The 10,222-nt window shown below is 55.8% G+C and overlaps 2 protein-coding genes across 12 annotated transcripts in view; both read left to right on the forward strand.

Moving 5' to 3' along the window:
• IL17RE (interleukin 17 receptor E) overlaps positions 1-7,047 on the forward strand; it is a 10,688-nt gene extending 3,641 nt beyond the window's left edge. The window contains exons 8-17 of the mRNA XM_012646542.1: positions 699-767; positions 1,666-1,732; positions 2,857-3,032; positions 3,115-3,162; positions 3,248-3,293; positions 3,430-3,584; positions 5,277-5,345; positions 5,869-5,920; positions 6,004-6,102; positions 6,491-7,047. Coding sequence (XP_012501996.1) covers positions 699-767; positions 1,666-1,732; positions 2,857-3,032; positions 3,115-3,162; positions 3,248-3,293; positions 3,430-3,584; positions 5,277-5,345; positions 5,869-5,920; positions 6,004-6,102; positions 6,491-7,047 — 1,338 coding nt within the window. The remainder of the gene's footprint in view (positions 1-698; positions 768-1,665; positions 1,733-2,856; positions 3,033-3,114; positions 3,163-3,247; positions 3,294-3,429; positions 3,585-5,276; positions 5,346-5,868; positions 5,921-6,003; positions 6,103-6,490) is intronic.
• Positions 7,048-8,332: 1,285 nt separating this feature from the next.
• Positions 8,333-10,222, forward strand: part of IL17RC (interleukin 17 receptor C) — a 12,977-nt gene continuing 11,087 nt past the window's right edge. For 4 of the 11 annotated variants that reach the window (XM_012646892.1, XM_012646906.1, XM_012646915.1 and 1 more), the window contains exons 1-5: positions 8,374-8,673; positions 8,965-8,986; positions 9,168-9,320; positions 9,550-9,624; positions 9,714-9,823. In XM_012646892.1, the coding sequence (XP_012502346.1) occupies positions 8,569-8,673; positions 8,965-8,986; positions 9,168-9,320; positions 9,550-9,624; positions 9,714-9,823 (465 nt within the window). In that variant the 5' untranslated portion in view covers positions 8,374-8,568. Of the gene's footprint in view, positions 8,674-8,964; positions 8,987-9,167; positions 9,321-9,549; positions 9,625-9,713; positions 9,824-10,222 lie in introns of those variants that run through there. The other 7 variants (XM_012646899.1, XM_012646934.1, XM_012646885.1 and 4 more) reach the window with 4 other exon arrangements.

A 10,222-nucleotide genomic window follows, 5' to 3' on the forward strand; every position in this document is an offset into this window, starting at 1 on the left:
AGGATCGCTTGAGCCCAGGAGTTTGAGGTTGCTGTGAGCTAGGCTAACGCCATGGCACTCACTCTAGCCAGGGCAACAAAGCGAGACTCTGTCTCAAAAAAAAAAGCCTTTTCAGTTCCCCTAAGAGGTTGTTTGTCCTGAGAATATAACAAAATAGTCATATCTGTCTTAGTACCCTTCTACCTCCCTCCCTTTGTTCCTATCCCTCAAAGAATGAGATGTCCCCCATTCTCCCAGCTCAGGCCCTAACCTCCCATCTCCACCTGCAGTTGTTATGGATGCAGCTGTATACAGTTGGTACCACTTGCAGGGACTGATGCTGTACCCCTGAGGCCCTCAGCTCCCTTCATTTATATAATTGTGATGTTACCTCACAAGATCGCTGTGATGCTAGCATTAAATTGATTGAGTTAATGCTTTTAGCACCTAGTACCCTGCTTGGCATATAGTAGTAGCTCAGTAAGTGTATATTCCTTTCCCTGTCTCCTTCCCCCAACTCCACCTAGAGCACCTAGAGCAAACGGTCAGACTACAGAGCAGAGACTCTGTAGGAGGAAATTTCTTGGTGGAAGAAGTAAGTCTCCCATGAAAGGAAAATGAGATTGTGTTGGCCAAGGTCCCAGCTCCCTCCTGCCCTTGTCCGTGGTGCCTACACTCTTTCTCAGGCATCTCTTTTCTCCCTTCACTGCCGTCAACAGAAAGTCGTGTCTGGGGGCCACGCTGCAGAACTGCCTTATGAATTCCTTCTGCCCTGTCTGTGCATAGAGGTGAGCAGAGGAAAAGGTGTGGGTTGTCCATGGCTCTGCTCCTAGGCCCCCCAGGTAGCACAGTTGGTCAGGCATATCTCCAGTAAGTCAGGTTTTAAAGGGTCTGGGTGTTACTGAGATGCTTAGGAAGCCTGGTGCCAGATGGGCTGGGTCAGAGGTAGAGGGTCCCCCTGAACACAGGACCTTCTTAGGGTGATTCCAACCTCAGCCCCATCCAAACCCAGCTTTCCTTGGCCTAGACCTGGCCTCAGCCCACACAGCCAGAATAGACAGCCACCATCACTGTGTGTTCTGAGGAGTCAAGGCAGGGGCATGGGCATGGCCACTGCAACATTCCAAATGCCCCCAAAAGTCTTGTCCCCTCTGGGCCTCTGTAGCCATCTTCCTCCTTTTTTTTTTCCTTCCCCCTTTCTTTATAAGTCTGAAGCACCTGTTCTTTGAACTAGACAGAAAAGGCAGGGGACCCTGTTCCGTTGGAGACCAAAGGGAGGGTGCAGGCAGAGACCTGGAGCGAGGGCAACCGCCAGGGTGGACAAGAGTTGGGCATTTGGACAGTCCAGAGTGAGGAGCCAACTCGGAACTGGGCATTGTGGGAATGGCTGAGAGCGGAGGCCAGGGAAGACCAAAGTTGAGGAATGTGGACCTCACAGTTTCCCTCCTTCTGGGGCTAGTTCTGTCCAGAGAGAGGAGGAGTCCGCCCCTCACTTGCTGATCTCTGTCCTGCACGCTGGAGACCCTCCCCACCCTTGCCCACACCCCACACCGCTCCCCTCATCAGTGCCCTGCCAGCTCAGGCAGCTCACATCATGGGAAGGTAAAGCCAGAATGAGTTTCAGGTCTGAGTGAGATAGGAAAAGCCAGTCCTCTGACCCTCTCTGCCTGCTCCCCTGTCCCCCAGGCTTCCTACCTCCAAGAAGACACCGTGAGGCGTAAAAAATGTCCCTTCCAGAGCCGGCCTGAAGCCTGTAAGTGCTCATATGCTCTTTTGTGCACACATACCTTCTCTCTGTCTCTTTCTCTCTCACACACACACAAACACACAGTCACACACACACTGCCTGCTCCCCTGTCCCCTAGGTTTCCTGCCTGCAAGAAGACACCATGAGGCATAAAAAATGTCCCTTCCAGAGCTGGCCTGAAGCCTGTAAATGCTCATGTGCTCTCTTGTGCACACATACCTTCTCTCTCTCTCTCTCTCTCTCTCTCTCTCTCTCTCATACACGCACACAGACACACACACACACTTCACACTTGTGTTGGAGGAAAGCCCCAGAAGGCATGCACTTTCCCTGGAGTCGGTGGGGGTAAAGGGCTGCCTTGTCTACCAATCAGCTTGCCAATAAACCAGAGTCCCTAGTATTGTAGCACTGTGAGAGGTTCACAAACATGAGATCCAGGGTAGTGTCCTAAGAAGATGGGCCAGAAGACCTAGATTCACATCTAGGTTCTGCTGATTATTCTCAGAGTCTCACTTCCCTCCCCTGTAAAATAATGATACCTGTCCTGCCTTTCAAGCTGTCTGTGAGGCTTCAATTAAATATTACATGTGAGAGTGGTCAGTGATGTCTAACGTGTTGTATGCACATGACTGTCCTCAAAGAGAGACAGGGCACTCAGACACGATGAGTGAATAGCACAAAGCAGCCTGCAGTACTGACAGGGCAGGGGTATAATTGAGGGCTAGGCCGGAGGGCAGGAAGGGAGGGAAGGGAGAAGCCCGTCAAGGCTGTAGAGAGCAGGGAGGGTCTCTTAGAGGAGGTGGCGCCTGAGCTGGGCTCAGAAAATGCACAGGATTTAGAAAGGAGAGATGGGAGAAGTCATTCCTAGTTGTGAGAGGAGCCTAAGCAGATTTCTAATTTGGGGGAGCAGCAAGCAGCTGGCCAGAATGGAGGCCCAGGAAGGAGACGAGACAGCTGGATAGAAAGGTAATAAAAGGAGAATGGAGAAGGGATGCTCATTTATTACCTATTCAGGCCAGGAACCATGCCGTGTACTTTCACAAATGGCACCTCCTGCTGCCGTGGGGGTGTGGGCAGCAAGGTGGCACTGAGGCAGGGCTGAGGCCTCACTCACCCTGATACCTGCCCAGATGGCTCCGACTTCTGGAAGTCAGTGCACTTTACTGACTACAGCCAGCACAATCAGATGGTCATGGCCCTGACACTCCGCTGCCCACTGAAGCTGGAGGCCTCCCTTTGCCAGAAACAGGATTGGCACACCCTCTGCGAAGACCTCCCCAATGCCACGGCTCAAGAGTCAGAGGGGGTGAGGACAGGCCCTCCCTGGGCCGGGGTGGGCAGGGCTAGGGCCCAGGAATTTTCCTCCCTGACTTTCCTCTCTCCCTAAGTGGTATGTTTTGGAGAAAGTGGACTTGCACCCGCAGCTCTGCTTCAAGGTACAACAATGGGTGAGAGGAGGGGATGGTGAGGGTAGTGGGTGTTGCCTGAAGCATGCTGACTTGCCACTCCTATATTTTGCAGTTCTCGTTTGGAAATAGCAGCCATGTTGAGTGCCCCCACCAGACTGGTGAGCCAAGAAGTGACCTCGGCTGGGACCCCCTGCTCCCATTTCACACTTACCCAACTGTGACCAAGCCAAACTCTAGCCCAGCCCTGAGCTTCCTGTCAGCGGCAGCCCAGCTCCTATCGCCCCACACATACAGGGTCTCTCACATCCTGGAAAGTGAGCATGGATACCCAGGCCCAGCAGCTGATCCTCCACTTCTCCTCGAGGATGCACGCCACCTTCAGTGCTGCCTGGAGCCACCCAGACTTGGGGCAGGACACCTTGGTGCCCCCTGTGTACAGTGTCAGCCAGGTATGGTCTGGGCAGGGCTTCGCCCCTACTATGTCCTATTGCTCAGAGCACAACCCCCAATTTCCTTGTCACCTCATTGAGACAGACCCTGGGCAGGTGGAGGCAAACAAATCCCTGACTTCTATTAACTAGAAGCTCCTCTGTCAGCTAGTGGGGTCCTCAAGGGGGTAGCTTCTAATCCTCTCAGTTTCTGAATTTACAGGGATAACAGAGGCAAGGGAGTGGCCCTCCCACATCCAGCTGTTCCCTAGCCTACCCGAACTGCTGCCACATTTTATATTAATGCCTTTCATTGAACTCAGCTGTCCTCTCACCACTACCGTCCTGCCTCCGTAAGCACCTGTGCAGAAGTTCTCTGTCTCAGGAGGCAGAGCCCCGGGAAGCTGAAGTGCTCTTTGCACAATAGTGTAAACTACTGACAGATTTAACTCTATTACGTGGACTAGGAACAGTTTGCCTAGCAGACTCTCTTCTGTGTATCTGATAGAAAAACCACAATCAAAAACATCCACAATACCACAGCACCAAGCTGACTAAGCATGACTAGCTCTTTCCAGTTCTTTCTTATATGCTCACTTGCAGCTGATTTATTTGTTTCGCATTCTATGAGGGCTCCCAAGCAGACAGGTAAGCCAACACTTAAGATTTAAGACCAAGTCATGCTTAAGATTTGAGACAAAGTCTTGGGATAACCTAAGACTGAGATCAAATCCACTGACTCATTTATTTCTGTGAGCTGAGTAAAGACCACCTTCATTGAGTGCAACCATAAGTTGAGAGCCACGATATCACAAGCTGGTCAGAGAATGGGTTCTGAAGCAGGTGCAGGTGTAGGTTTGGTGGTAGGGAGTGGAAAGTGTTCCTGAAGGATGGGGACTGTGGTGAACTCCCTATCGGGCACCCAGAACACAGGGTAGACCCACATCCTGCCTGCAGACAGCTCGCAATCAGTTCTGCCCAATTCAGCATGCATTTATTGAGTGTCTACTCTGTACCTACCCTGTATTAGGCCCTGGGAGATACAAGAAAAGTATATACCCCAGTCTCTGCCCTTGAGGAGTTCACAGTCTAATGATAGCTACTACTAATAAATGAATATACACTGCAGTTTATTATAAAGAATGTTCATATGCACATTGCCATTTGATGCTCTCAATAACCAGTAAAATAAAGATTATTACCCGCCCCCATAAACAAAGGAAGAAACTGAGGCTCAGGGAGGAGAGGTATCTCTATGCAAAGACCACACAGCCAGGGGCTACAGAAACAACAGTTAAAAGCCTGAACCTAGGTCTCCTGACTCTACCACTTACATTCTTTCCGATGGACAAGGTACCTCTTCAGTTGTGTAGGAGAGTGAAGGGAGGCAGCAGATAATTAGCCTCCCTGGTTTGTGAGCCGCTGGAGGACAGAGACAAGGTCTGTCTCTGTCTTCTTTCCTCAGGGCTTGGCACACAGCAGGCACACAGAATATGTTTGCTGACAAGTGCCTGACTGCAGCAAGAGTCGAGATCTGGGAAAGATCAGTGGGGGCTAGAGTTGCTGGGGAAGTCTTCCCGCCAGAGGTGGCACTTGCCCGGAGGCCTAGGGAGGAGGCAGGTTGGGGAGGAACAGCATGGGCAAAGACTCAGAGGCTGGACAGAGCCAGATCTGGCGCCATGGGGAGAGTCATCCTGCTTTTTGTTCCTGCAGACCCAGGGCTCAAGCCCCGTGATACTAGACCTCATCATTCCCTTCCTGAGGCCAGGGGGCTGTGTCCTGGTAAGGAATCCTACCCTCATTCTGCACACAGATCCCTGGCATCTACTCCATTGGTGGCCCATGTGAAAAATCCCATCTGCAAAAATGTTTGGTTTGGCCAGCACAATGTTTGAAATTGGAATTAGACATTTACATATATACATAAAGCTGAATTTCTGGCTTCTCTTGAAAAATCAGAAAACCCGGTGCTGTGTTTCTGCATTCTGGCATGGTGGCAGTGGCCTGGGGCTCAGTGGTGTCTGAGTGTTTCAGTCAAGGCCTGCGCTTCAGAGCCTCACAGCAGCCCTGGCCAACTTTATGAGTTTACTTTTTGAGTTTGGCACTTGTCACACTTGAGTTTGCCACCCTTGACATGTTCTGTGCCAGGGCGAGAGCTGGACCAGACACAAACCCTGCACTGGAGGAATTCCCTAGCCAGTGGGAACTCATCCCCTTCTCCCCTCTCCCCTGCTTGCCCTATTTAACCCCTCCTGCAAGAAGGGGATGCCCTGGCTCACAGGGGTGGGGGGCTCTGTGCCCTCAGGTGTGGAGGTCAGATGTCCAGTTTGCCTGGAAGCGCCGCTTGTGTCCTGATGGTGAGTTCTTGGTGGGGGAAGGGGAGGTCAGAGGGAGGTTGGGCACTGAGGAGCTGGGCTTGGCCTCACCCTGCTTGACTCAGTCTCTCACAGACACCTGGGGCTCTTGATCCTGGCACTGCTGGCCCTCACCACCCTATTGGCTGTTGTTCTGGTTCTCATCCTCCGCCGCCCACTGTCAGGTAAGCTCACCTGGGGGTAACCTGGGGATTCAGATCTGTGCAGCTCTTAGGCTAGTCGCCCCCTCACCCTCCCCTGCCCAGGCCTCCTGCCACTACTACCCAAGTGGTGAGCCTCAGGCCCCTCCGTGCCCGTTGTCACCGAACCAAGGGGCAAGAGGCTAGCGGGGCGGAAATCCAGCCTGCACTGTACTTACCTAGCCCGGTGCCCTGGTCCTTGCTCCGGAATTAGCCCACAGCCACCCTATGGGCTAGGGCTGCTTTGGGTACCAACTCCCAGGGCAAAAAAGGGGGGAGGGGAGGCACCCTACGGGGTGGCCTGGAGGCGGGGGAGGAGAGGGCTGGGCTGTCGCTTAGACCCGCACCCGGTTCATCTGTTGCTCCCGCCCAGGCCCGGGCCGAGCGCGGCCGGTGCTGCTCCTGCACGCTGCGGACTCAGAGGCGCAGCGGCGCCTGGTGGGGGCGCTGGCCGAACTGCTGCGGGCCGCGCTGGGCGGCGGACGCGACGTGATCGTGGACCTGTGGGAAGGGAGGCGTGTGGCGCGCCTGGGCCCGCTGCCGTGGCTCTGGGCGGCGCGGGCGCGCGTGGCGCGGGAGCGGGGCACGGTGCTGCTGCTGTGGAGCGGAGCCGGCCCCGGCCCGGCCCGCCGCCCCGACCCCCGCGCCGCGCCCCTGCGCGCCCTGCTCCGCGCCGCCCCGCGCCCGCTGCTGCTCCTGGCTTATTTCAGCCGCCTCTGCGCCAAAGGCGACATCCCCCCGCCGCTGCGCGCCCTGCCGCGCTACCGCCTGCTGCGCGACCTGCCGCGCCTGCTGCGGGCCCTGGACGCGCGGCCTTCCGCCAGAGCCACCAGCTGGGGCCGCCTCGGGGCGCGGCAGTGCGTGCGGGGCCGACTGGAGCTGTGCCGCCGGCTCGAACGCGAGGCCGCCAAACTTGCCGACCAAGGCTGAGCAAGCTGCACCGCAGTCCCGGACGTCTGCGGCTGCAGCGCGTAGGGGCACTGGCTGGAACCCCGGAATGAGCCTGCCGCCCTGGAGTCCTCCGGATGCCTCCTGAGACTAAGGGCCGGAAAGCATTATTCCGGCCGCCCAGCCCGGGAGTCCCAGCCCCTCCCCGACGCGTGTCCGCCTTCCTCCCGGTACTTACCCAGCCTCTAGGAATCCCTACGGAGTCACTCTTCGCTGAGAATTCCTCAAACCCCTGTTCTGATGAGGGAGGGCGATCTTCCCACTTCCTCTCTCCAAAACTGCAAGACTGGAATGCTCCAGTCCAGGCTGGAGAGATGGGGGCAGGGGTAGAGGGGGCAGGAGCTGACCCCATGTCAGCTCTGAAAGAAGGTGCGTTGGGTGGGGATTGGGCAAAACCCCTCGGGGGCCAGAAAGCTCCCTTTCCCATACCAGGGCCCTGCACAGAGTGGAGGGAGGGAAGACTGGACCCAGGAAAAGAGACTTTGGCTCTGGGTGGCCAGGAGACTAAGGTCCAGAAAGATGAATAAAGGCAAACATGGTAGATAAACTACGAAACGCAATGTGCTTCTCTGGTGTGGCTGGGGTCAGCAGGACGCTGCCTGGGGGTTGTTGGGCCCAGATCCTCCTTGTCCACACCCACCAGCAGTGCCTCCCAAAGGCAAAGGAGGAGTGGGCAATCTCCTTGGTCCTCACCGTGATTCTTCCAGGAGAAGAGAGGAAAACACAAGCTTAGATAGGTGCTGTGTCCACCATCACACAACCGGCCCATGGCAGCAGCACAAACGGGACTCCTGCCTGGCTCTGGGTCCTGGGATTCTTCTCCCCATACCACACTTTAGCCTAAGTCAGGCAGTGGTGGATAGTCTACTTTCTGGTGCCCTTCGGCCCTGGCTTTAGAGCTCCTGTCCCACAAAGGGTCATTGAGGCCCAGAGAAGTGTGTGAGGGGACCTGGGTTACTCAGTAAGGGGGGATTCAGTGGGCCCCAGGATCCCAGGGCCGTGGGAAGCGGGAATGCCACTGGGCACTGGATTGCCCAGGCCCTGAGCACACTAAGTCGGAGCCCTTCTCCTCAGGGATTCCCGGGGTGAGTAAAAGCTTCCTTACTCAGCCATGATGCCTTTTTCGGGGGCCCCTCCCAGCCAGGTGTCAGCAGAGGAGGAGGAAGAGAGCCAAAGAAGGAGGAGGCTAGGCCACCACCCTAGTCCAAGGCTGCTGGCTTCCAGGCCTGGTGTTGGTGGGAGGGACACAGCAGGGGCGGGAACAGCCGGCTGCCTGCTGGGAGCCAAAGCGAAAGCACTTGGGCTGGAACTAGGACAAGAGTCAGGACACCGGGAGAGGGAGTGCACAAGCTACCCAGCGCTGGGACCCCAGAGGCTGGGAAGGGCCTCTCACCCCTGTCACCCACAGACACGGGGCTGAGTGGGGTCAGGGGCGGGGAGCCTGCCCCCCCTCGGGGGGGCAGGACGGGGCCTCAGGCCTCAGTGCTGCCTGGCACCTGGAAGATGCCTGTGCCCTGGTTCTTGCTGTCCTTGGCCCTGGGCCGAAGCCCCGTGGTCTTCTCTCTGGAGAGGCTTGTGGAGCCTCAAGACACTGCCTACTGCTCTCCGGTGAGTCTGGGGCCCTGGCAGGATTGGGGAAGACTCAGAGTTCAGTCTTTGGCCCAGCAAAGCCCTAGCCTGGCTCCTGTCACTGCTGCCACCAACAGAACTGCCCAGGCTGGTCTGTCTGGAACTGATGGGAGAAGGGAAGAGTGGGGAGGGGGGAAAGAGCCGGATCTGCCTTCGTCTGGGAGGGGCTTGGAATAGGGAGCCCCAGAAAGAATTGGGTAAAGGTCTCAGGCAGACAGAGGTGCTTAAATTGGGGGCATAAACTCTGACTTTCCTTCCTCTCCTTCCCAGGGCCTTTCCTGCCACCTCTGGGGTGAGTATAGAGAAAAGAACTTCCCAGGTTGGCTGAAGGGAGGAGAGCTATCCCAGTCCCGTGCCTCCCCACCCACCCTCAGCCCAGGAAGAGCCAAGCTCCTTGGCCCTCTGGAGGTGTAAGTGCCACCAAACTGTGAGTTCTGAACAGCTTCAGCTCCCACCTCCCTCTTCACACACAGATGGTGACACGCTTTGCCTGCCTGGAAGCATCGTGCCTGTCCCCGGCCCTGTGCTGGTGCCTACACACCTGCAGACAGAGCTGGTGCTGAGGTGCCACCAGGAGACCGACTGTGGCATCTGTGTTCGTGTGGCTGTCCACTTGGCCGTGCATGGTGAGTGAGGCATCCTGCGGCTGTGCGTGTGCACATGTCAGAGTGCCCAGGGTGGGCATGAGGACTGGGGAATCTGGCGGGCAGTGCTCAGTGTAGTCTGGAGGACACTTGCTGAAGGACCCCCAACCAGTGTGGTCTCCCCGAGCCTGCCCTGCTTCCCAGCCCTGGAAGGAAGCCATGCCCGGAGCCAGCCCAGCCTCACCTGAGCCTTGTTCTCGGGTTCTTCTAGGGCACTGGGAAGAGCCCGAAGATGAGGAAACGCTCGGAGGAGCAGCTGACCAAGAGCTTGAGGAGCCCAGGAATGGTGAGGAGAACCCGGCTGGCCCAACCGTCCCTTGCCAGGGTCTTTCCTGAGGCCCCTGGGCCTGAATGACCCCTGCCCTGTTCTCACAGCCTCTCTCCAGGCCCAAGTCGTGCTCTCCTTCCAGGCCTACCCCACCACCCGCTGCGTCCTGCTGGAGGTGCAAGTTCCTGCTGCCCTTGTGCAGCCTGGTCAGTCTGTGGTATGGAAAATAATAATAATAATAGCAACGACAACCACCTTCTAAATATGAAATCTATAAAACGCTTTCACAAGCATTATCTCTTTAAGTCCTGATTCTGATCAGAGCTGTGGACAAGTTCTTTTCAGCCTTTTATGCCTCAGTTTTACTGTTTGTAAAATGAGGATAAGAGTAGTCCTACCTCATGTGTTTGACTTAGTGAGAAATCATCACACAACTTCCTGGAGTGATTCTACTGTTTCGCACTCCTGCCAGCAGTGTAGGGAGTTTCGCTTGCTTCTCATCTTTGCCAGTACTTGGTGTTGTAATTTTAAATTTTAGCCTTTCTGCTATGTATGTAGTGGTATGTCATTGTGGTTTTAATTTGTACATCTCTGATGAAGTTGAGCACCTTTTCAC

This window comes from Propithecus coquereli, unplaced genomic scaffold, assembly GCF_000956105.1.
Source record: "Propithecus coquereli isolate 6110/MARCELLA unplaced genomic scaffold, Pcoq_1.0 Scaffold107, whole genome shotgun sequence".
NCBI classification, from domain to species: domain Eukaryota; kingdom Metazoa; phylum Chordata; class Mammalia; order Primates; family Indriidae; genus Propithecus; species Propithecus coquereli.